This window comes from Nerophis ophidion, linkage group LG05, assembly GCF_033978795.1.
Source record: "Nerophis ophidion isolate RoL-2023_Sa linkage group LG05, RoL_Noph_v1.0, whole genome shotgun sequence".
Lineage (NCBI taxonomy): Eukaryota > Metazoa > Chordata > Actinopteri > Syngnathiformes > Syngnathidae > Nerophis > Nerophis ophidion.
Window position 1 is genome coordinate 38,681,142 of NC_084615.1, and position 27,077 is coordinate 38,708,218.

Here is a 27,077-nt window from a genome sequence, read left to right on the forward strand (position 1 = left end):
AATATTTGTGAGTCCAATGTGTAGTAAACTCTAAATGTTGGAATCAACATGGTGCATTAATTTTATATTGTGCTTTTCCTTCCAACATGGCCACCAAACACAACTAGTCACCTGACTCTCCTGCCGACATGGCCATTAAACACAACTATAGTCACGCGACTCGATGAAGTACGCCCAAAAACTAAAGGGAAGACATTTTCCCTCGGTATGCCTATAGGATACTGTTTCAAACATTTTAGGTTACCATATCACTTGGTACATGTAGTCCACAATATGAAAACCCAATTGAGGAATTATTTTATTATGTGATTTGACTGTCTCTATACGTTTTACATTGCCATGACAGCCGTGCTAATGTTGGAACCCATTTCCTCAGCGTATCAGCATATTGAGAACAAAATAGGCACTGACACTACCCATATCCACATAGGTTTTATTTGTCGAAAATATATTTTGCCCTGTCAATACAATTACACATCGACATACAGGCTAAGGGGCATTTATTTCCGCCGTATGTATGCTCCCATTGACCGGGCTAGCATGCTAAGCATTCGTTGCACGAACATACTAGTTTTGTTAGACAAAATCATAAACTATATTGGACAATATAGTTTGCATACAAAATGTCAGTTTCCATTTATTACAAGTAACAAGAAAATGTAAATTCTTTACTTACATATCAAGGAGGAAATTAGCAAGTTTGGCATCAGATGAAAAAATATTCTCCGCCTTCACTCGTTTCCATCTTTCAAAGGCATCCTCGATACAAATCCTCGTTTTGTTCCTGGCTTTGTCATGAATAAATTGAGAATCGTAACGACAACTTTTAGATTTACTAAGGTCTGACATGTTTAATAACTTTACCAGTGGCAATTGCCAGACAAAGAGGGCGGTGCATGACTAGCAACCCGGATGTGACACACTCACTGATTTTATAATCGTTCAAACCATAGAGGGCGGGACATCGACATTAAAACAATAACAAGATTTTGGGGCTGTAAATCAAATTATGAATTGAACATGTCACGGCTGAACTACTGTTATCAGTTAGAGAGGTATTCGAAAATAAAATTATTTATTAATGCCTTTTTATCATATCAGGGCCATTTAATGATGACTTGACATGAAATTATTACATATGGCTCCTCTAAGGATCAATACAAAAAGTGATGAGGATAAACACCAACAAATATGTTTTTTTTTTTTTTTTTTTACACTGAACAGAAATTATTTTGAGGTTATGAACAAAAGCCAGAAAACACAAACATAGAAACTATTTTTACAAAATATTATTCTTTATTTAAATCTAGTGTGTGAATGTGAGTGTGAATGATGTCTGTCTGTCTGTGTTGGCCCTGCGATAAGATGGTGACTTGTGCAGGGTGTACCCCACCTTCCGCCTGATTGTAGCTGAGATAGGCGCCAGCACCCCCCCGCCTCCCCAAAAAGGGAATAAGCGGTAGAAAATGGATGGATGGATGGATGGAATATTATAATATTACGACTCTATTTGGTGATATTTTAACTTCTGTAGAACAATTAGTATATTTTACAAAATTTCTCCTAAAAATTCTAAATCTTGTGTATATTTGTGTACATTTATATTGCACAATGTGGCTGAAATCTTTAACAACTGGGGGGAGGAGCGATCGCATTGATGATAGATCCAGGATGGGCCCTCGTGCAAGTTCTTGTGTGTGAGCGAGCCAACCATATTGAGCATTATTTTGAGCCTGTTTTCTGATTAACTTAATTGGGCAAGGTGTTGGTAATCATTAATAACTTGCGGGAGGAGCGATCACATTGTCAGGATTTACTCCCGACAGGTTGTAGTTGGGGTAACAACTACCGCAGCCCCGCGCCGCGACAAATTACACATTTTGGGATACTTCCAGGTCAGTTGCTCGTGCATGAGCAAGCCTGGCCTCTGGTCTTTTTGTGTTGTTTTGAGTCTGTTATATGCCTATTTGTGTTAGACAATGTGGTGGTTATCAATAACAACTGGTGGGAGGAGCAATTATATTTATTGTATGGTACATTCTGGTGCTCGTGACTGTACTTGTGCATGAGCGAACAAACTAAAGTTTCGTTTTTTTGGTTCAATATGTTGAGCTTTTCTGCTTATTTATATCAGAGAAGGATGTGATTATCATTAACTGGCGGGAGAAGTAATCACATTGATTTTATGACACATCCGGAATGGGCACTCGTGAGTGTGCTTGTGCACAAGCATGCCAATCACAATTTTTCACTTTGTGTATTTTTTGAGTCTGTTTGCTCAGGCTGCTTATTTTTATCAGACAAGCTGTCTGTTTATCGGCCCAGCCCCCTAGAGGGACAAGAAACTGGATGGATGAATGTAAGGTGGTAGGTATTATTAATAACTGGAAGGAGCGATCACATTGATTTCATGATCCATCAGGATTGGGTGCTTGTGCGTTCGCTTGTGTGTGTGTGAGCAAGACTTATCTCTCTCCTTTGTTTATTATTTTGAGTCTGCTTCCTACATACTTAGATTTTTGCAAAGTGGTGATTATAATTAATAGCCTGAGAGAGAAGCGAGATGGTATTTTTTTCTGAAAAAATATGGTTGTTATAAAATGACATTGATTTATTAACATTTCCAGTAATACAAACATTTTTTGTAATTGTACAAGATTTTTAGAAATATTTCTTAATAGTGCAATTTATTTTTCTCCTATGATAAATATTCTTTTAGGATGCAATAAATAACAGATTAAAATATGTGTCATTGAAAAAGGTGGCTCATATTTCTTTATGTTGTTTAATACAAATAACGAGTGGAGGTTTAGCATTAAATGACAGCATCATCTCCATAAAACGTATTAAACAAGCCAACATTAGTGCTTTATATCCAGTTTTCTCATAAAAAAAAGTCAAAGTTCTTGAACGTTTTCGTCTCTTCTTCAGGCTTTAGTGTAACGGTCGCCGTTCATGGGGGAGCGCAGAGCGAGGGCGCCCACTTTGGCCTTCCGCCTGGCGCTGCGAGAACACGCCAGGTAGAAAATCTCCACCACGTTGAGCAGCACGGAGACGCAGGACATGACCAGCATGAAGATGATGAAGATGGTCTTCTCGGTGGGCCGCGACATGTAGCACTCAACTGTGAAGGGGCACGGTTTCCGCGAGCACTCGATCCTGGGGTCCATAATGAAGCCGTACAGGTAGTACTGGCCCACGATGAAGGCCATCTCCAGCAAGATGCGGAAGAAGATGGACGTCATGTAGTTCCCCAGCAGGTCGCCTTTGATCTTCACCTGGCCCTTCTCGTCCGAGTACTTGGGGGACTTGACCACGCCGCCGGTTGGGGTCCTCATGGCCTCCCTCAGCTTGTTCTCCTTGTGGATGACGTGCATGACGTGGCCCAGGTAGATGAGCGTGGGCGTGGACACGAAGATGATCTGCAGGACCCAGAAGCGGATGTGGGAGATGGGGAAGGCGTGGTCGTAGCACACGTTCTTGCAGCCGGGCTGCTTGGTGTTGCAGATCATCTTGGACTGCTCGTCGCCCCACACCTGGAACACACCAGCAGGGTCATGGCAACACCAACACGTCACAGTTACACTACGGGCTTGTAGGGGGCAGCATTGTGCCATGACACTTTTTTTGTTTGGCAACACATCTGATCCACACATCCAGATGTCCGGCGATACTTGAAAATGCATACTTATCACCAAAAGGATTCTCGGGCATGGCCACCGCTCCTGCTCACTGCTCCCCTCACCCCATATGTCAAGGGTCGGGAATCTTTTTGGCTGAGAGCCATATAATATTTTTTAACACCGAATACAACTAAATGCGTGCATTTTTAAGTAGGACCAACATTTTTAGAGTATAATAAGTCTCTTATTCTTTTTAATAACATTGTTATTCTAAAGTTAACCAATAATAAATATAATACTTCTTACCATTAATGCGACATCTTCAACAGGTGCGATAGGAAACAAAAGGTTGGATTATAAACCAGTGTGGGTGGCACTGGGAGCAGGTGGGTAAAGTGTCTTGCCCAAGGACACAACGGCATAGCTCAGTTGGTAGAGCGGCTGTGCCAGCAACTTGAGGGTTGCAGGTTCGATTCCCGCTTCTGCCATCCTAGTCACTGCCGTTGCCGCTGATTTAGATATTGGGTTTCACTATGTAAAGCGCTTTGAGTCACTAGAGAAAAGCGCTATATAAATATAATTCACTTCACAAAAGCACGACAATGTTTTATAATTTGAACGTTATTTTTAACACTGTGATTAATAATCACAGTGTTAAAAATAACTTGTTTTGCAAGTCACAAGTAAGTCTCAAGTCTTTGCCCTCAAGTCTCGAGTCAAGTCCCGAGTCAAAACAGGCAAGTCCCGAGTCAAGTCCAAAGTCAAGACTAGAAAGTCTCAAGTCAAGTCCCAAGCCCTGCATTTTGAGTTTCGAGTCCTTTCAAGTCATTTTAATCACAGACTAATAAATTTACACAGATTGTGTATGTTTTTAAAATGCTGTATTTATTTATTAAAACCAAGTGGATTTGAAAATGCAGGAAAAAAAATAGTGCTGACATTGCAATTCATATTAGCATTATCAACCAGTCATTTTAAACATTTAACTCATTGCTTTACAGAATAAACACGGATCACCACTCCAAGATGGCGGCCGCACGTCTCGTCTCCTCAGCGCCAGTAGCAGAAGCGCTCTATCCTGCGTCTACTTATAAGATGTTTATGGTTATAACGTTAGCAATGAGTTTACAGCCTCACTCATTTAACTACACAGCCAATAAAAGTAACATTACTCAGCCAATAAACTTTAGCTTAAATCAAAACGTACCCTTCTTTGTGCAACTTCAAATGTCAAACGAAATTGGAAGTTGTTGCGTCCAGATATTCGAACTGCATATTTTGCATAAGGCAATTCGTTTTTTGTTGACCAAGTCGTAGTTTTTAAACCCGAACGGAACCAACTTTGGCATATTTTTATCTCAATGGCGCGCTGTTTGAGAATTATTCTTCCTTGGTTTTCCTGCAATTTGATTGGATGAGTGCTGTGGGACCAAAACAACAGTACTAATTTGATTGGCTGTTGTACTGAGAGCATACAAGCTGTCAGGAACAACACGCAGACAGACACAAGTACAAAATGAAAGATACGGAGCGCTCCTGAATAACTTTTTAATCTTTGGGTTTCGGGGAAAGTAGCAAGTCATGTCAAGTCAAAAGGCTGAAGTCCAAGTCAAGTCACAAGTCATTGATGTTAAAGTCTAAGTCGAGTTGCAAGTCTCTTTACATTTTGTCAAGTCGAGTCAGTCTAAAGTCATCAAATTCATGACTCGAGTCTGACTAGAGTCAAAGTCATGTGACTCGAGTCCACACCTCTGGTGATTATTAATTACTTACCATGTTAAGCATTGTCAGGTAAGATTTATCTGAGAGCCAGATGCAGTCATCAAAAGAGCCACATCTGGCTCTAAAGCCATAGGTTCCCTACCCCTGCCTTAGGTAGTGGATCAAGAGGATGGGTCAGATGCAGAGGGTAATTTCACAACGCCTAGTGCGTGTGTGACTATTATTGGTACTTTAACTTTAACTTTAATATGTGCACTTTTATCTGGATCTGTCACAGCTTATCATGACCCCGGTTATCAAAGGATGTGAGGACCATAAGAACAATCTAGCATCGATATGCTCAAAAGTATTAATTTTATTTGTCAAAAGCTATCCAATCTCTACCATGTTTATTTGTTTATCCGTGAGTTTTGGCATTTAAGTGAAGACATTTGTTTGTACGTGAGGTCTGTTTATTGTGGGGATTCCTATTCACTGGCGGGTATTATGAATCAAACAACTGCCACCTCGGGACACATCCACGGGCGTTCCTGTCCTTTGCGGCTGCTCTCACCCTACAATCAACACACCTGACGCTGATGAGATCCCTGCCTTCATAAGCCAGCGCGCCCTGCGTTCCAGTGCCAGAACGTAGGCGCTTGTAGATACTTGTGCCAGTACAGTAAGCCTTACACGTCTCTAGCTTCCTTGCCTATGTGCTTCCTCACTCTTTGTGTTTCCCCTCCATTGTGCTCATTGTGTCTTGTCTTGTGTCGTCATCTGGCAGCCCTGGTTTCGAGCTGTGTGTCTCGTCTCCCCAGGTTCCCTCTGGACTTCCTGCTGCCTTCTCGGATCTCGATCTCACGCCTGCCCTCGGACAACGACGCCCCGCTTCAGCCCCTGACCACCTGCCTGTCACCGGACCTCTGAGCCTGCCTTGCCCTTTCTGGACTTCTGCACCGATCTCAACACCCACCTTCAACACCACCCGGTAACACTCCACATATAATTGCTCCACATAGTCACACTGTATACATAAGGATTAGTCACACACTCACTTTATATACTTTAATAAACACGCTGCAAGCTAACAACGTCCCTGTCGCCGTGCAGTCTCCTTCTCCCACTGGACCGTTACTCCGTCAGGGCCAGCAAGGTGTTCTCTGCTGGCCTAACATAACCAGAAATCATGATCATAATTAAAGATAAAATAATTTTTTATTTGACTTTCCCTAAATACCTAACATTATTCATATTATTTTCATGTCATAATTCAGCAAGCCTATGTTGCCATGCTGTACCAAATCCGCCAGAGGCCTTCAGAATCAACAATGCGGGCGTCTCTGCACTGCACTGTAAGGGAACGGGGACATACAGGTGATAGACAGTTAGGATAGCCAATCAGAATACAAGTTGTTGTTGGTAATACCTTCGTGGGGCGGCATAGCTCGGTTGGTAGAGTGGCCGTGCCAGCAACCTGAGGGTTGCAGGTTCAATTCCCGCTTGTGCCATCCTAGTTACTGCCGTTGTGTCCTTGGGCAAGACACTTTACCCACCTGCTCCCAGTGCCGCCCACACTGGTTTAAATGTAACTTAGATATTGGGTTTCACTATGTAAATCGCTTTGAGTCACTTGAGAAAAGCGCTATATAAATATAATTCACTTCACTTCACTAGCTGGCCTCACGTTGAACATGACATTTACGCATCCTGTGATTGGATACTCACCGGGACCGTTAGTGGATGAATTTGAGAACACATAGAGTTGAGAGACAGTTGCGATAGCCAATCAGATCACAAGTTGCTGACAGTAGCCTATCTAGGTTGCCTGATGTTAACGAGACTGTGATTGGATACTCACTTGTCATTCCAAAGTAAGTATCCATTCACAAGTTGCAATTTAGCAGGAAGCGGGAAGTGTTGCGCCAAAGCCAGACCGGGATCGCAGAGAAACTACGTCTTGTGAGACGTTGCTGGCCATTTCCACTCGAATACGATGACGACGAGGAGTACCACTGGCTTATACAGCATCAAATAGGTCCTACTAATTGTGAGTTCAAATATTATTATTTTTTTATCTTAACAGTACCAAATAAGCTAGTTTTAATTGCTGATGGGTTTTAATTGATTTTTGAATACCCCAGAAAGTAACACATTTGTACACTGTTGATGTGCATCAATGTGTAAATGTGTTTCTGTATAGTATTTCTCCAGCAATGGTCGTCATGTGGTGACATCAATGATGGTATTTTGAGAGGTAATCATTGAAGTCGGACAACACTGAAGGCCTAGGTGATTGAATGATTGATTGATTGATTGATTGATTGATTGATTTAAATTTTTATTAGCAGATTGCACAGTTCAGTAAATATTGCATACAATTGACCACTAAATGCTAACACCCGAATGAGTTTTTCAACTTATTTAAGTCGGGGTCCATGTAAAATTTACAGTGGGCGGTACTGCCCCCCTGGGGGCGGTGGAAAGATCTGGGGGGGCGGTGAGGAAGAAGGGGGCGGTATAGCTCGGTTGGTAGAGTGGCCGTGTCAGCAACTTGAGGGTTGCAGGTTCGATTCCCGCTTGTGCCATCCTAGTTACTGCCGTTGTGTCCTCGGGCAAGACACTTTACCCACCTGCTCCCAGTGCCACCCACACTGGTTTAAATGTAACTTAGATATTGGGTTTCACTATGTAAAGCGCTTTGAGTCACTTGAGAAAAGCGCTATATAAATATCATTCACTTCACTTCACTAGGGGGGCGGCAGTCCGAAGTCGAAGTCAGAAGTTCGAACGTTTATTTGACGATTTGTACACAACACGTGCAGCAGGACGAGTCAGTGGACGACGCATCAGGGTCCGGTTACCACACGCTGCTCTGGCCCAGTCAGATCCGACAGCATAGACTACAAAAGCAAAAGCTCAGGTTTGTAATTTCAAGCTTGTAATGTTCAGAATTTTCAAAAAGTCATATCAAGATTTTTGGTTACAAAAAAAAATCTCTGACTGCTATCAAGTGCTGTGGAACACGGTCAAGATGTACTTTATTGCCTTCCCAACATCATATTTAGTAGAACGGGGCTTCAGTGCAGTCGCCTTGCTTCTTTCCAAGCAAAGAAACCGACTGAAAATTACTGACCGCGGGGATCTACGACTTCTTCTTAGTGAGTACCAGCCTGATGTGGAGAAGCTTATGTCCCTGCACCAAGCACATCCATCCCATTAATATTAAGTGTGAGACAATGAAGGTTACTGGTGGAATGTTTATTTACCATTCTATGTTGCTGAAACAGTTAAAACTGCTAAAAAATAAGTAGTGGGGGGAGGGGGGGGGGGAGGGGGGGGGCTAGGAATTCACTGGGGAGCCAAAGGGGCGCCAGCCTTGAAAAAGTTTGGGAACTTTTTGGGAACTTTACTTTACTTTACATTGTAAATCAATTAATGGGGAACACGTATAGCTAAGTTGTTGAATTATTTAGAGCATATCACTGCTAGTCTGCACCATAATTAAGCAGAATGAGTTTAACCCCAGACGAGAATGTGAAAATACCTAAACAGCTGACATTTATCTATAAAAAATATGGAAAAGAAGCTGATTTAGACGGACAAACCGCTGTAAGGAGATACCGTAAAACGCCACTCTCGAAGGTAAATGTTGTACATTATGATTACATTACTTCATAAAACTACTCTAGTTGTTAGAACTACATTCTGTTGTATTGCTTGTACACAAAATGTATTATCTACACCAGGGGTAGGGAACCTATGGCTCTAGAGCCAGATGTGGCTCTTTTGATGACTGCATCTGGCTCTCAGATCAATCTTAGCTGACATTGCTTAACACGATAAGTAATGAATAATTCTCACAGTGTTAAAAACAACGTTCAAAATATAAAACATTCTCATGCATTTTAATCCATCCATCCATTTTCTACCGTACCTGTTCGAGAAGTTGCATTATTGGTAAGAAGTATTTTATTCATTATTGGTTAGCTGCAGAATAACTATGTTATTTAAAATAATAAGAGACTAACTGTACTCTAAAAAATGTTGTTATTAATTAAAAATGCACGCATTTAGTTGTATTCAGTGTTAAAAAATATTATATGGCTCTCACAGAAATATATTTTAGAATATTCGGCTTTCATGGCTCTCTCAGCCAAAAAGGTTCCCGACCCCTGATCTACACGTTAGTTTTTCTTTTTAAAAGGGATGTCACATGATAAAAGTGTGCTGTTTTATGTGGAGAAAGCACCAGTTAAGTTGTATTAAATACATTTTAATGGAATATTTTAATGTGAAATACAAGTTTTTTGAGATCAGAGTTCCGTCTTGGAGCTAATTAAGTTGAGGTACTATTTGTACTGTAGCCTTTTCCATAATTTGGCTGGAAAAACGAGCTGTATCAGCTACAAAACACGGCAGGGTTTGAGGGAACCAGCAGAGGGCAGCATATAGTCAGCATTGTCAATATAGTTATTTTTTTCCCTATTTCACTTGAATAAAATCCTATTACTGCTACAACTACTATCAACAGTACTGCTAGCAATAAAAATATTATTGGTAGTGGTACTCGTCGTAAAAACTGTCTTAAACATGCACATTTTTTGGTTAATTAATACTAACCCTTAACCATTTTTTGAGCCAATCATAGCAAACAAAGCGTTTATATACTGTATATCCATCCATCCATCCATTTCCTACCGCTTATTCCCTTTGGGGACGCGGAGGGCGCTGGTGCCTATCTCAGCTACAATCGGGCGGAAGGCGGTGTACACCCTGGACAATTCGCCACCTCTTCGCAGGGCCAACACAGATAGACAGACAACATTTACACTCACATTCACACACTAGGGCCAATTTAGTGTTGCCAATCAACCTATCCCCAAGTGCATGTCTTTAGAAAAAAAGTAACACGGACCTTCTCTGCGCCGGCGCCGAGGATCATGATTCGGAAGACGAAGAGGACGCTAAGCCACACCTTCCCGATGACGGTGGAGTGCGACTGCACTTTGTCCAGCAGGGATGCCAAAAAGCCCCACTCGCCCATCTTTAACGTGCGCTAACGACGATAACGCTACTTTCCACTGAAAAACAACACAGACAATTCAGTTCTGATTTATTTGTATATATACAGTACATGTCTATGCAGTATGTATGAATATATATAGTAAAACAAAAATATATATTTAAATGCCATTTATATACATACATACATACATATATATATATATATATATGTATATATATATATATATATATATATATATATATATATATATATATATATATATATATATATATATATATATGTATATATATATATATATATATATATATATGGTAACGCTTTAGTATGGGAAACACATATTCACCATTAATTAGTTGGTTATTAACATGCAAATTAGTAACATATTGGTTCTTAATTAGTCATTATTGAGTGCTTATTATTGCCTTATTCTGCATGGCCTTATTATACAACCAGTAAGCCATTAACTAAGAGTGCTCCTTCAATAATCTCAGAATTATTGCTGATTAGTAACCCTCACCCTAACCCTTATATGTTCCCCTAGTGTCCAAATAACTCTAAATTAAGTATTTGTTACTTTCATAACAACTATTAAATGGTAAATATGTTCCCCAAACTATAGTGGTACCATATATATATATATGTGTGTGTGTGTGTATATGTATATATATATATATATATATATATATATATATATATATATATATATATATATATATATATATATATATATATATATATATATATATATACATATATATATATATATATATATAGTGGGGCAAAAAAGTATTTAGTCACCCACCGATTGTGCAAGTTCTCCCACTTAAAATGATGACAAAGGTCTGTAATTTTCATTTTCATCATAAGTACACTTCAACTGTGAGAGACAGAATGTGAAAAAAAATCCATGAATTTACATTGTTGGAATTTTAAATAATTAATTTGTAAATTATGTTGGAAAATAAGTATTTGGTCACTTGAAACAAGGAAGATCACTGGCTCTCACAGACCTGTAACTTCTTCTTTAGGAAGCTCTTCTGTCCTCCACTCGTTACCTGTATTAATGGAACCTGTTTGAACTCGTTATCTGTATAAAAGACACCTTTCCACAACCTCAAACAGTCAGACTCCAAACTCTACTATGGCCAAGACCAAAGAGCTGTCGAAGTACACCAGGAAAAGAATTGTAGACCTGCACCAGACTGGGAAGAGTGAATCTAAAATAGGCCAGCAGCTTGGTGTGACATAATCAGAAAATGGAAGACATAAGAGACCACTGATAATCTCCCTCGATCTGGGGCTCCACGCAAGATCTCATCCCGTGGGGTCAAAATGATCATGAGAATGGTGAGCAAAAATCCCAGAACCACACGGGGGGACCCGGTGAATGACCTGCAGAGAGCTGGGACCAAAGTAACAAAGGTTACCATCAGTAACACACTACGCCTACAGGGATTAAAATCCTGCAGTGCCAGACGTGTCCCCCTGCTTAAACCAGTGCATGTCCAGGCCCGTCTGAAGTTTGCCAGAGAGCAGATGGATGATACAGCAGAGGATTGGGAGAATGTCATGTGGTCAGATGAAACCAAAATTGAACTTTTTGGTATAAACTCAACTCGCCGTGTTTGGAGGAAGAGGAATACTGAGTTGCATCCCAAGAACACCATTCCTACTGTGAAGCATGGGGGTGAAAACATCATGCTTTGGGGCTGTTTTTATGCTAAGGGGAGAGGACGACTGATCCGTGTCAAAGAAAGAATGAATGGGGCCATGTATTGTGAGATTTTGAGCAAAAACCTCCTTCCATCAGTGAGAGCTTTGAAGATGAAACGTGGCTGGGTCTTCCAGCATGACAATGATCCCAAACACACCGCCCGGGCAACGAAGGAGTGGCTTCGTAAGAAGCATTTGAAAGTCCTGGAGTGGCTTAGCCAGTCTCCAGACCTCAACCCCATGGAAAATCTGTGGAGGGAGTTGAAAGTCCGTGTTGCTCGGCGACAGCCCCAAAACATCACTGCTCTCGAGAAGATCTGCATAGAGGAATGGACCAAAATACCAGCTACTGTGTGTGCAAACCTGGTAAAGACCATAGTAATCGTTTGACCTCTGTTATTGCCAACAAAGGTTATATTACAAAGTATTGAGTTGAATTTTTGTTATTGACCAAATACTTATTTTCCACCATAATTTACAATTAAATTCTTTAAAATTCCTACAATGTGAATTCCGATATTTTTTTTCCATCTTCTGTCTCTCACAGTTGAAGTGTACCTATGATGAAAATGACAGACGTCTGTCATCATTTTAAATGGGAGAACTTGCACTATTGGTGGCTGACTAAATACTTTTTTGCTCCACTGTATATATATATATATATATATATATATATATATATATATATATATACACACCTATCTGCTCATATTACATTTTTTCAGCCACCTTACTTGTGAATCATCCACCATAAAACATTACAGCTAAGGGCCCATTGTAACTAATTAGTCAATTGAATAACTAATCTGATTTTTTTGTTTTGTTGAACTAACTGTTGTTGAAGCTGATTGAAAACATTTTCCTGCCTTGAAGTCAGCAGCAGATGACAGAAAACAAGGTAACAAAACTGAATAAGAACAATTATAAAATAACCAAGAACAAAACCAAAACATGGATTAACATGTATTGTAGGAATGATTATTTATACATAGATATATAATAATTTAATACATATTTACATAATTTTTTGCACTGTTTTTGTGATTAATGGCTGAATATTCCTTTTTGGCTTCAGTATAATATTTAAATAGTATTATATATATAGTAATTATTAATCGCTGTTATTACCTTGTGGTGACAAGCACTCCTGTCTGCGGTCCAGCTGTTCTCTGCAATGATTGAGTGTCGTTTGCTGCAAAGCAAAGCAAAGGTGAGCCTCTTTTCACCCTTGAACTTTAGAAGATGAAATTGCGCAAGTATTTTCTGAGTGTCACGTTGTCCTGCCAATGATGCGTTCATGGACACACACACACACACACACACACACACACACACACACCCACACGCGCACGCGCACGCACACACACACACACGTACACACAATTTTGGGTTGATTGTGTTGGTTAATTATTGTTTTTTTTAAACCTTGGAAAAAAGTTGTTGTTGGCCCAGCATGACAGCTCAGCACTATTTTTATGTTCGGCGTATCAATATAAAACAGGTTTAATGTGCATTTATTTAATATTCAGATTTTTATCCCATATAATTGCACTATATCTTATTCTCTGCATACATACTATTATTATTTTACTGTAAATGAGACCTACGGCTCACAGTGATCCCTGTTTTTTACTCTGCATTACTTATAGCCTTTTATTTCCTACATTACTTTTTTGTTCCACACTGTGATTATTGTAACTATTATTGTCTGATCATTTTGTTTTCTACTTTGCTTTTATCTTTATTTTTATTTGTTATCATTTATTTTCCATTTTTTTACACTTGTTTTTAACCGTGTTTCTACTCAATCATGTCTTTTACGGCCTTGAAGCACTTTGAGCTGCAATTTTTGTATGGAAGGTGCTATAAAAATAAAGTTTATTATTATTATTATTATTACGTAACTGCAAAGATAAACCAAATTTCTCTCCTTCCTACTGTATTCATGTTCGTCGTATCAATACTATACGGTTTTTAATGTTTATTATATAACTGCAAAGATAAACTGTAAATTTATGAGAAGCATTACTGCCTTGCCACTTTTGGACTTCAATTATTGATGACTTGGAAAATAAGTCATATTGATTTATTACACTGCGATTAGTATTTAAATAAATTATTAACAGTCTAAATGATCACAAATGTACTGATTTATTTGAACATGTTCGGTCGTTTCAAATAACAAAACGAAAATAAAGTAATTTTACCAATTAATAAATGGCTTATTTTGATAATAACATATTATTGATCAGGCTTGTCATTTATTACTTTTAATTTGACATCTTGAATATGTAAATGAGAATAGAGTAGAATAATATTTGTAAAAGTATGAAAATAAACCAAATTAATCAATAAATGAATTGAAAATGTGATTTATGAGCCTCCCCACTATTAGTTGGCGTAGCCAATGTCACAGTTTCCTCCATACAATTTTGTTTGTGCAACCGTGGTAAAGAAGAAGGTGAGTATAAAGAACAGTGCTGTGAAGAGGAACTGGATGATATTCATTGAATTAAAGCAATAAATTACAAAAAAACACAGCGATTATTTAGCTTGCTAATTTGGTAGAGCAGAATAAGTTGAGCCGAGGATGTTAGAAGAATATCTAAATGGTGGAATTGTATTCATGAAAATATGGGAAAGCTGTTGTGGGTGTGTTTAGTGGTAATACAGCTGGAAGGAAATACTGTAGAATTCCACTCTCCCAAATTGTTATTGCATTACTACAGAAAACCAATGCAGTTGTTTGTAATACATGCTGTTGTATTGTTGACATACATATTTGTTATGCAAAAGTTAGTTTTTCTTTTTAAAAGACATGTTACTTGTTAAAAGTGTGTTGTCCTGAGGCGTGGGGTCGGAAAATATATCTTGAAGGGGTCTTTTTATAATTTTTTTTCTCCATTGAAAACACTACCTTGAGGTCTACATAACATGTAATGGTGGCTCTTTGGTCAAATGTTGCATAGATTATATTTTACAGACCATCTATAAACGTCTTTCGGACCGTCTTTTCAGAATGCGCTAGTTTGTGGGTGCTCTTATTTACGTGCCTTCACTTTGACTGCGTCTTCTCCCTGTCAGCCATGTTGTAGTTTTTAACGTTTCCATATGGAGTCTACTAACAAACATAAGTTAGATTTATATGCTACTTTGTATTAGAAATGGCAACAGCAGATGATGCATGTGCATGTACGAGCCAGTCTGCCCCACAACAAGAGAATAGAGAAGAAGAAAAAAGGAAGTTATTGACTACAATGGCGGACTCGCCCAAAGCTCTTCGGCTAAATCTCTGCCATATATGGAAATATCCGCTGACGTAATTAAAAATGTCACAAATTGGGCAAATTTCATTGCAAGATTGTTTTATAAATTTCCCCGCAATTCCACCATGCTTTAATTTGCAATTTTCAGGACTTACGTAAATCCCAAATAGACAAAAACAAGTACCAACAGATAAAAAAGTTGTTTTTGGCTAATAGGTCCCCTTTCAATAAACATACATTTTGGTAAAATAATAAATATGTAAAATATTACAACTATTAACACCCCTACTATGACTAATACTACTGGAATAGAATACAACTATATTGTCTACTACTACTACTACTACAGTTAATATTACTACTGTGCTAATAACAACTTTAGTAGAAATTTTGGAAACTTATGCCGCTTGTTGCATTAAATATATATGAATTGAATAAATGTAATTATGTTCTAATATTATCAGATGTTTGCCTGTTAATGTGATTATTGTGTATTGTTACATATAACTTGGGGACGGCGTGGCGCAGTGGAAGAGTGGCCGTGCGCAACCCGAGGGTCCCTGGTTCAAATCCCACCTAGTACCAACCTCGTCACGTCCGTTGTGTCCTGAGCAAGACACTTCACCCTTGCTCCTGATGGGTGCTGGTTGGTGCCTTGCATGGCAGCTCCCTCCATCAGTGTGTGAATGGGTAAATGTGGAAGTAGTGTCAAAGCACTTTGAGTACCTTGAAGGTAGAAAAGTGCTATACAAGTACAACCCATTTATCATTTATTTATTTATAACTTGATGAATAACTTGCTTTGAAGTCATAAGTCAAGCATATACTGTATATACAGTACAGGCCAAAAGTTTGGACTCACCTTCTCCTCATTCAATGCGTTTTCTTTATTTTCATGACTCTTTACATTGTCGATTGTCAACTGAAAGCATCAAAACTATGACACCTATGAAATGGAAACTATTTCAGGTGACTCCCTCTTGAAGCTCATTGAGAGAATGCCAAGAGTGTGCAAAACAGTAATCAGAGCAAAGGGTGGCTATTTTAAAGACACGAGAATATAAAACATTTTTTCTGTTATTTCACCTTTTTTTGGTTAAGTACATAACTCCACGTGTCTTCATTCGTAGTTTTGATGCCTTCATTGACAATCTACATTGTAAATAGTCATGAAAATACAGAAAACGCATTGAATGAGAAGGTGTGTCCAAACTTTTGGCCTGTACTGTATATTAATATATTTTCAACAAAAAAAAAAAACATGTAAGGGATTTATGATTAGATCAGTGCATCTGGGATAGGCTCCAGTCCCCCCGTGGCCCCAAAAAGGGACAAGCGGTAGAAAATGGATGGTTTGAAGTTTAAAAGATGTGCCATTGCATACAGTACATGTATTTTTCTGTCAAAATGGAAATAATGAATTAATTTAGTGGGAAAGATTAGGTATTTTTGATACATATTATGTCCAGACTTCCATGGGTCGTATTAAATGATGTGGGGCACATCTTGGGTTTGACACCTGGAAGCTAAATTATTGGTAAAATGATAAACAAATAAAATATGGATATTACCACTGCTCATGTTACTCATACTCTTACTACAACTACTCATACTACTTCTAGTAATATTACAGTAATATCCTTAGTAGCAGTGATTATGTCAAAAAACTTTTAAAATCTCAAATATAGTAAAATATTTGTAAATAAAAAATTCATACAATTCTTGTATTTCTACTACACATTCTACTTTCTACTACAGCTACTAATAATGGTCATATTGTTACATAAATGATAGCAGTGACAATAGTCATCCCAGAAACTTTTAGCATCTTAAGTAAAGTAAAATATTTGTAAACTAAAAGTAATAAAATACCGTATTTCCGGACTTTAAGTCACAGTTTTTTTCATAGTTTGGCCGGAGGTGCGACATATACTCCGGAGCGACTTATGTATGAAATTATTAACACATTCCCGTAAAATATCAAATAGTATCATTTATCTCATTCATGTAAGAGACTAGCCGGATATCAGCAATCGTCACACACATGTCAACCAATGAAAATTCGTCTGAGACGGGTCATGGCAGAAGTGCATTGTGGGGAAAAAAAGATGCTACCTGTTACTACTTCCACCATTTCAACATTGGGGCTAACTTATAAAAAGTGAGAAGGACTGAACAAAAATGGCACCGAAAAGGAAGTCATATAATGCAGGTTTCAAGCTGGAAGTTGTGAATTATGCAACTAACGATGACTGACGTAAGCGACGTACCGATAGAAGAGGAAACGGCGCATTGTCTACCTTTGGAGTTGGCAGAGTTGTTCAGAAGAGACATCGAGGAAGAAGATTTCATGGGATTTAGTGATTAGGAGTGACAGATTGTTTGGTAAAGACATAGCATGTTCTATATGTTATAGTTATTTGAATGACTCTTACCATAATATGTTACGTTAACATACCAGGCACCTTCTCAGTTGGTTATTTATGCGTCATATAACGTACACTTATTCAGCCTGTTGTTCACTATTCTTTATTTATTTGAAATTGCCTTTCAAATGTCCTTTCTTGGTGTTGGATTTTATCAAATACATTTCCCCCAAAAATGCGACTTATACTACAGTGCAACTTATATATGTTTTTTCCTTCTTTATTATGCATTTCCGGCCTGTGCAACTTATACTCCGGAGCGACTTATACTCCGAAAAATGTGGTACTTGTGTTTCGCTACTTATAGAAAAAAGACTTCTACTAATACCACTACTAATAATGATAATAATTGTACAGTGGTTATAGTTGTAACAGGAGTCATCCCAGACACATTTAGCCTCTTAAATGAAATAAACAAAATGCTACTCAAAGTATTCCGACTTTTACCATTACTACTATTTTTAACAATAATGCTGAGATAGGCTCCAGCACCCCCCACAACCCCAAAAGGGTCAAGCGGTAGAAAATGGATGGATGGATGGATAGTAAATGCAGGAATGTTTTTTGTATCAAACTTTATTGATTTGTCAAAAACAACAGCATAAAAAATACTTTTTAAAAAAAGGACAATATAGGCACGATAGCGACTCTTCACCATCATCATCATCATCATCATCATCATCATCATTCAGCAGGGATTGTTTTAGCAATAAGTTAAACACAATCAACGAGCAAAACATGAAAGCATAAATACTTTATTGCACCGTCGACATCATTAGAGTTTTATTTTTTCCAAAGTACAAAATAAATTCATCAAAGCAAAGCCAACTTAGAGGCGAACCAGAACCAGACCCAGACCCAGACCCAGACCCAGACCCGGAGACCCCGTGGTCTTCCATACACTCACACGCTACATGCTAACAGTTCTGATGGCGGTCCAACAGCATCTTCTCTTCCTTGGCGCCGTCCAGACTTCCCCCCACGCTTTTACGGTCCTCCAGCTCCAGGTTCTTCTTGTTCTGCCGGAGGGCGTCGTCGGTGCCGGGAAAGCAGGGAGGCGGCAGCTCGGCGGGGAACCGGGCAGCGGTGAACACGCGGCCGCGAGACCTGGACTTGCACTTGGTGCACAGCAGGTAGAAGACCTCCACCACGTTGAGCAGCAGGGACACACAGGCCACCGCCAGCATGAAGATGATGAAGATGGTCTTCTCGGTGGGTCGCGACATGTAACATTCCACCGTGAAGGGGCAGGGCTTCCTGGAGCAGGGGAACATGGGCACCATGACGAAGCCGTACAGGTAGTACTGGCCCGTGATGAAGGCGGCCTCGATGATGATCTTGAACCCCAGCTGGGTCAGGTAGCTGCCCAGAAGCTTCCCCTTCACCTTTACATTGCCTTTCTCGTCCGTGTACTTGGGCGACTTGACAGGGCGTCCGCCCGGGCTGGCAAGCTCCTCCCTGAGCTTGTTCTCCTGGTGGATGACGTGCACGGCGTGCCCCAGGTAGATGAGCGTGGGCGTGGACACGAAGATGATCTGGAGGACCCAGAAGCGGATGTGCGAGATGGGAAAGGTCCAGTCGTAGCACACGTTCTCGCAACCGGGCTGCTGAGTGTTACAGATGAAGTCCGACTGCTCGTCGCCCCAAACGCTCTCGGCGCCGGCGCCCAGCACCATGATGCGGAACAGGAAGAGCACCGTCATCCAGATCTTTCCTATGACTGTCGAGTGGGACTGGACCTTGTCCAGTAAAGTTGACAAGAACCCCCAGTCTCCCATCTTTGGTACTCGGGTTCAAAGTGATCTAGGAGTAAAAAAACACCACATTTTGGACAAAAAAATATTTTTCATGATTTGATTCCAATAAAACCGTTTGGACTTCACGATGAGTACCGCAAACTCTGGTTTACTTTGAATATCAGCATTAATGGCAAAACAAATTGTGTATATTCACTATATGTAAATTATAGCATGGGAATCTTACAACGACTCACGATTTGATTCCGATTTTTGGGCCGACGATTTCATTCGGAATCGACTCAACACAATCCTCGATTCAATTTGATTCTCGCAATATATTATTTGGTATACAAATTATCAAATTCAAAATCAATGACAACTGTGATTGTGAATCAATTTTCTTCAGCACACGTAGTCTTTCAGGGGCAGCATAGCTTGGTTGGTAGAGTGGCCGTGCCAGCAACTTGAGGGTTCCAGGTTCGATTCTCGCTTCCGCCATCCTAGTCACTGCCGATGTGTCCTTGGGCAAGACACTTCACCCACCTGCTCCCAGTGCTACCCACACTGGTTTAAATGTAACTTAGATATTGGGTTTCACAATGTAAAGCGCTTTGAGTCAATAGAGAAAAGGGCTATATAAACATAATTCAATTTACTTCACTTTTGTGTTAAATTCCTTAGCCAGGAACATCCACAGTATGCATGACGAGTTAACTAAGTCAATCAGAACTAATCCACCGAACCAGTGCCGTTTTTATCCTCAGGAAATAAAATAGATCTGTGATAAAATTATAAGTAAAATATGTTTTTGGATGATGTAAAATTTCCTGCTAATTAATCTGATTGCATATTTATAAGTAAAATTCCAATCAATTAATCAAAGTTTATTTATATAGCCCTTAATCACAAGTGTCTCAAAGGGCTGCACAAGCCACAAAGAAATCCTTGGCTCAGATCCCACATCAGGGCAAGAAAAAACTCAATCCAAAGGAATGACAATGTGAAACCTTGGAGGGGACCGCAGGCGTGGAGACCCCCCCTAATTAATAGTGTGAGAGTCCAGTCCATAAGGGATCGAGTTAATAGTGTGAGAGTCCAGTCCATAGGGGATCGAGTTAATAGTGTGAGAGTTCAGTCCATAGTGGATCTAGTAAATACAGTGAGAGTCCAGTCCATAGTGGATCTAGTTAATAGTGTGAGAGTCCAGTCCATAGTGGATCTAGTTAATAGTGTGAAAGTCCAGTCCATAGTGGATCTAGTGGAGCTAACATAAATTGTGTATTTGGCATATCTTCATGAGAGCCAGCATTCTCTGAAGTAGACTTTTATATTTTTCCTTAACTAAGCTGTTTCCCCCTAAAAAGTGTGCAACTCTGACAAAATTAAAAATACCAAAAACAAATGTCCAGCAGTGCCAATGCCAAAATATCAAGGTGCTTGCAGGGAACAACAGCAGCTGTTACCCAAGTGTGTTTAATGTGTGTGTGTGTGTGTGTGTGTGTGTGTATGTGTGTCAACATGTACACAAAGTGACAGCACACAAAAAAAACACCAAGCGTCAAAACGTGTAATATTTTCTGATCTCGTCGTACCTGATGTCCTGAGGTTGGAGTGGACTGTCTCTGATGGCGTATCCACACTGACTGAACTGGACCTTGGAGCGGGCTGCAAGGTGAGCAGAGTGAGGCGGGTGAGGTGCGCTGATGAGAGGTCACATTATGCAACCCCTCTATTGCCCTGTCACTTTGCACCATCATTGAGAGCGGAGTAATGATTGACAGGTGTTTATGAATCAGTGAATTATTCGTGCAGTAGCGCATTTAAAAAGTATCAATAGTCTTGCCATATATAGATAGATGGATAAATAGTACTTTATTGATTTCTTCAGGAGAGTTCCTTCAGGAGAATTAAAATTCCAGCAGCAGTGTACAGAGTTGAGATCAATTTAAAAAGTAAAAAGTAAATTATGGGGGTATAAATGGAAACAAAATAGAAAAATATTAAAATAAGAATAAAAATAAAAAGCAACAATGGGAATAAAAATATAACAGTAAAATAAGAATATAACAAGAGAAACTAGGCAGTAGTGACCATGTTATGAAAAAAAACACGTTATGTTTTTTTTTAGCCATGTTTGGTGAGGGAATCAAGCAGGAGGCTCGTTTTGTTAAACATATTTGCATCCATACCTGACTTGTGCAAACATGTTTAAGTTTTAATCTAAATTAAATTATTTTGAAAAATGTTACATTCAAAGATGACAATTTTGAAAAAAAAAAAAAAAAAATTAAGTTGAAACGGCTCCTTCTCACAGGAGGTGATAGTACATTTATTGCAATTAAAGAAAAAATGCCCCCTGGCCAATTAACAGGAAACAAATGTAAACAATACAAATAAACACAAATTCATTAAATTTTGTATCCCAAGTTACATCAGCTTTAGGAGTTTTCTAGGACTGGAGCTGTCTCTCTGCTAATTGTTGTCACGCCTGTAAATCTGGTTTTATGTTTGATCATGTTTTGTTTTGTTTTCTGGACCCTTGTTGTGTTTTTTCACTTCCTGGTTTGTTTTTGTTACCATGACAACTCATTGATTTTCACCTTGCCCTCCTAGTCACGCCCCTGCCCTCAGTCCCGCACCTGTTCCTAATTGTCACAGCCACTACTTAAGTCATTTTCTTTCTGTCCATCAGTCTGGGATTTTTGCCTTCTGCCTCATGCCTGCATTTCTCGTACCAACCTTCACGCCTTGCCACGCTGCTAAACCTTTGGACCACGCCACGTAAGATCCATGTATTTTTTCGCCTAAGTGCAAGTTTTGGTTTCTTGAGTATCTTGATTAGCATCTTTTGTTTATTTGTAGATAGTCCTGCCTTTTTGCTTTTTTTGTTAACGTTTTAGCATGGATTATTATCCGCCATCGAGCGTGCTTTTTATTTTGCCTTTTGTATTTTAGTAACAAATAAAAATGTACTTACATTCATGCCTGATTTGTCCCACATCATCTTTGCATCGAGGAAGCACAAACACCCACAGTTCCGGCATGACAATTGTAGGTTACAGGCAAACATTCTGGTAACGAGCCTCCCCACCACTAGTGGGCGTAGCGGACATCAGAGTGCAAGATCTGTAAGATCTGACCCAAACACTGGCCAGCATTGGCTTATAGCAAGAGATGGGCATAAATTGTTTTTTTTCCAACCACGGGAAGGTAGAAAGTGAGCGTGATGGACAGTGCTGAGAAGAAGAAGTGGATGATATCCATCACATTAAAGAAAGAAATTATCAAAAAACAAGACCAAGCGTGTCGCTAGCTAACTTGGTGAAGTACTTGGTGCATATCACTGCGAGTCTGCACCATACTGAAGCAGAATGAGTTTAACACCAGCCAAGTATGGTAAAATGATATCAAAATGGAGGAAAAGCTGCTGATGGTGTGTTTGATGGAGAAAAAGCTGGGAGAAGATACTAGAAGTCCTACCTCCAAGGTAGATCCTGTACATTATTATTACATTACTTTATAAAACTACTGTAGTTGTTAGTACTACATTCTATTGTTTTGCTCCAATGCAACATTTCATATCTAAACATGGGTTTTTCTTTGTAAAAGGCATGTTACGCGTTAAAATGGGGATGTTCTGGGGGGCAAGCATTGATTAAATTGATTAATTTCAATGGGCTGCGCTATTTCGCAACACAAGTTTTTGGAGTACGAGCTGCGTCACAAAACCAAATCAAGTCGTATCCCAAGGTACTAATTTGTATGAATGCTATACTGGATAAAATAAAGCATTCTACGAAGTAAAGTATTTCCTTAAAATTTTCCATAATCCAATAATTTATACATCAAATTAAATAAACTGATTTATAGAAGATGCTTTTATTTTTAATTGTCAAAATAATGGCTTTACGTAGAATGTAAGCTCTACAAAAACCTTAACCTTCCAACTTTTACTCCTAAAACCTGAGCTTACTGCACTAACAAATGCTGTACATTCTAATAATATTTCCATGAAATATGTAAAACAATCGCATATATTGTACACTAAAATTATCTGTTGGTATTTTCACTTCCTTCAATTAGAATGTATTTTGCAATTCTACTTCATGTTTGCAAACTCAATTAAAAAAATTAAATTGAACATGATTTTGGGAGACATTCTGAATTCACTTGCGAATTTTGCACAGGCCTGCCTCAAATTGACGCTGTATATGACTGATATACAGTCATATACTGTACATGCTACAATAAATGATGCACAACAATAAACATACTGTTACATGACTGCTGTCTGACAGTGTCAATCAAAAAGTGACCGACATGCGGTCAGGGGAGGCAGAGCATAAAAAGCAAAGAAACCAACAAAAAAAACACAATAATGATTGTGGAGGGGGGCGTGGCCTACGGGCCTGCCGCAGAACGGGGTGTGCCAGGACCCGCCTCGAAGACAGCGACAGGTGAGTAGATGGCCCAGGTGGGAATAATTATCTAATCACCTGTCGCCTTTATTAGCAGCAGCCGGATTGGGACACGTTGTTGGAAATGTAGGTGCTGAATAGCGGGTGCAAGGGAAAACACATTTTGCTGGAAAGCAGAAGCCTGTTGAGATTAATGAAAATAAAAAAGTGTTATACCCTGAGTCCGAGCTCTCCTGGCAGTGTGTGGTGGTCCGAAGAACCCACGAGAGGGCAACCACTACAATGCTATATTTGTCCATTGAACGAGACTGTAATATATCTTCTTTCATGATAACATTTTGTCATGACACTTTTACTTACATTTTGGATTTCCTCCCTTTTCTTTTTTCTTCCTTGCTGTAACATCTTTAAAAGCAGCACACCAGTTATATTGAGTCTTTTTTAATTATTATTGTATTTTAGCTCCAGAACAAAGACAAAATAGTATCTTACTTTCCCCAAAGTTAAAGCCTCAGGCCTTTTTCATAGGACAGTGATTATATGTAATACTGTAGTAGGTAAAAGGTCAAACAAGAAGATTGAATATGAAACTTTTTTGATAATAGATATTTAAATTCAGCTACAAAATATTAACTCTCACCTTCACATGCGCGCAAACACACATTCTTGTATTTAGTACTTTCTTGAGACCTCCAAAAAATAGCTACCTCTTTAGGACCATGCACCCTTTCTAGATGTATAAAGATTTGTATTTCAAACATTTATAATGCATACATACTATTTAAATATAAACAAGGTACGGTTTTATTTTTTTTTAGTTGTTTATAATTAATTTTTAATCTTCGTTATTTATCAATCAATCAATCAATGTTTACTTATATAGCCCTAAATCACTAGTGTCTCAAAGGGCTGCACAAACCACTACGACATCCTCGGTAGGCCCACATAAGGGCAAGGAAAACTCACACCCAGTGGGACATCGGTGACAATAATGACCCAGTGGGACGTCGGTGACAATAATGACCCAGTGGGACGTCGGTGACAATGATGACTATGAGAACCTTGGAGAGGAGGAAAGCAATGGATGTCGAGCGGGTCTAACATGATACTGTGAAAGTTCAATCCATAATGGATCCAACACAGTCGCGACAGTCGCGTTCACAGCGGAGCCAGCAGGAAACTATCCCAAGCGGAGGCGGATCAGCAGCGCAGAGATGTCCCCAGCCGATACACAGGCGAGCAGTACATGGCCACCGGATCGGACCGGACTCCCTCCACAAAGGAGAGTGGGACATAGAAAAAAAAGAAAAGAAACGGCAGATCAACTGGTCTAAAAAAGGAGTCTATTTAAAGGCTAGAGTATACAAATGAGTTTTAAGGTGAGACTTAAATGCTTCTACCGAGGTGGCATCTCAAACTGTTACCGGGAGGGCATTCCAGAGTACTGGAGCCCGAAATGAAAAAGCTCTATAGCCCGCAGACTTTTTTTGGGCTTTGGGAATCACTAATAAGCCGGAGTCCTTTGAACGCAGATTTCTTGCCGGGACATATGGTACAATACAATCGGCAAGATAGGATGGAGCTAGACCGTGTAGTATTTTATACGTAAGTAGTAAATCCTTAAAGTCACATCTTAAGTGCACAGGAAGCCAGTGCAGGTGAGCCAGTACAGGCGTAATGTGATCAAACTTTCTTGTTCTTGTCAAAAGTCTAGCAGCCGCATTTTGTACCAACTGTAATCTTTTAATGCTAGACATGGGGAGACCCGAAAATAATACGTTACAGTAGTCGAGACGAGACGTAACAAACGCATGGATAATGATCTCAGCGTCTTTAGTGGACAGAATGGAGCGAATTTTAGCGATATTACGGAGATGAAAGAAGGCCGTTTTAGTAACGCTTTTAATGTGTGCCTTAAAGGAGAGAGTTGGGTCGAAGATAATACCCAGATTCTTTACCGTGTCGCCTTGTTTAATTGTTTGGTTGTCAAATGTTAGAGTTGTATTATTAAATAGAGTTCGGTGTCTAGCAGGACCGATAATCAGCATTTCCGTTTTTTTTGGCGTTGAGTTGCAAAAAGTTAGCGGACATCCATTGTTTAATTTCATTAAGACACGCCTCCAGCTGACTACAGTCCGGCGTGTTGGTCAGCTTTGGGGGCATGTAGAGTTGGGTGTCATCAGCATAACAGTGAAAGCTAACACCGTATTTGCGTATGATGTCACCTAGCGGCAGCATGTAGATGCTGAAGAGTGCAGGGCCAAAGACCGAACCCTGGGGAACTCCACACGTTACCTTAACGTAGTCCGAGGTCACATTGTTAGGGGAGACACACTGCATCCTATCAGTAAGATAAGAGTTAAACCAAGACAGGGCTAAGTCTGACATACCAATTCGTGTTTTGATACGTTCTAATAAAATATTATGATCGACAGTATCGAAAGCAGCGCTAAGATCGAGGAGCAGCAACATAGATGACGCATCAGAATCCATCGTTAGCAATAGATCATTAGTCATTTTTGCGAGGGCTGTCTCCGTGGAGTGATTTGCCCTGAAACCGGATTGAAAGGTTTCACATAGATTGTTAGACGCTAAATGTTCATTTAACTGCTCCGCAACAATTTTTTCGAGGATTTTTGAAATAAAGGGAAGGTGAGACACCGGTCGGTAGTTTACCATGAGGTCAGGATCGAGGTTAGGTCTTTTAAGAAGAGGATGAATAACCGCTTTTTTGAATGCTAGGGGAACAGTGCCCGAGGAAAGTGATAAGTTTATAATATTTAGCACTGATGGACCTAATAATACAAAGAGCTCCTTGATCAGTTTCCCAGGAAGTGGGTCAAGTAAACATGTTGTTTGTTTTATTCCATTTACACGTTGTAACAATTCCTCTAATGTTATTTCCTCAAAACGAGAGAAACTATCCGCCGTATATACAATCGTGTCAGTGTTAATAGAACCCAGTTGTAGCTGGGACGCATTGTCTTCAATCTCCTTTCTAATGACTTCAATTTTCTTACTAAAGAATTGCATAAAGTCATCAGCTGAGTGGGTTGAGCTACTGGAAGGGGTCCCTTGTTGGGTTAGCGATGCTACCGTACTAAACAAAAATTTAGGATCGTTTTTATTACGGTGGATGAGATTTGAGTAATAATTAGCTTT

The 27,077-nt window shown here is 39.5% G+C and overlaps 2 protein-coding genes across 2 annotated transcripts; both read right to left on the minus strand.

Annotated features, from left to right (window-relative positions):
• Positions 1-417: 417 nt before the first annotated feature.
• On the minus strand, positions 418-13,323 carry LOC133553074 (gap junction Cx32.2 protein-like). Its single transcript, XM_061900893.1, has 3 exons — positions 13,195-13,323; positions 10,243-10,408; positions 418-3,536 (listed from the first exon to the last, which is right to left on the minus strand). The coding sequence occupies exons 2-3, from the start codon at positions 10,369-10,371 to the stop codon at positions 2,928-2,930; spliced, it is 738 nt and encodes a 245-aa protein (XP_061756877.1). The 5' UTR covers positions 10,372-10,408; positions 13,195-13,323; the 3' UTR covers positions 418-2,927.
• A 5,027-nt stretch (positions 13,324-18,350) lies between these two features.
• gja13.1 (gap junction protein alpha 13.1) lies at positions 18,351-21,218 on the minus strand. Its single transcript, XM_061900895.1, has 2 exons — positions 21,090-21,218; positions 18,351-19,561 (listed from the first exon to the last, which is right to left on the minus strand). Exon 2 carries the CDS (start codon positions 19,534-19,536, stop codon positions 18,676-18,678), a length of 861 nt encoding a protein of 286 aa, XP_061756879.1. The 5' UTR covers positions 19,537-19,561; positions 21,090-21,218; the 3' UTR covers positions 18,351-18,675.
• Positions 21,219-27,077: the final 5,859 nt, after the last annotated feature.

Coding starts and splice junctions, on each gene's coding strand:
- LOC133553074 (XM_061900893.1), bottom strand. CDS start 10,371: ATGGGCGAGTGGGGCTTTTTGGCATCCCTGCTGGACAAAGTGCAGTCG. Junction 3,537..10,242: donor TCGGCGCCGGCGCAGAGAAG/GTCCGTGTTACT, acceptor GGTGTGTTCCAG/GTGTGGGGCGACGAGCAGTC.
- gja13.1 (XM_061900895.1), bottom strand. CDS start 19,536: ATGGGAGACTGGGGGTTCTTGTCAACTTTACTGGACAAGGTCCAGTCC.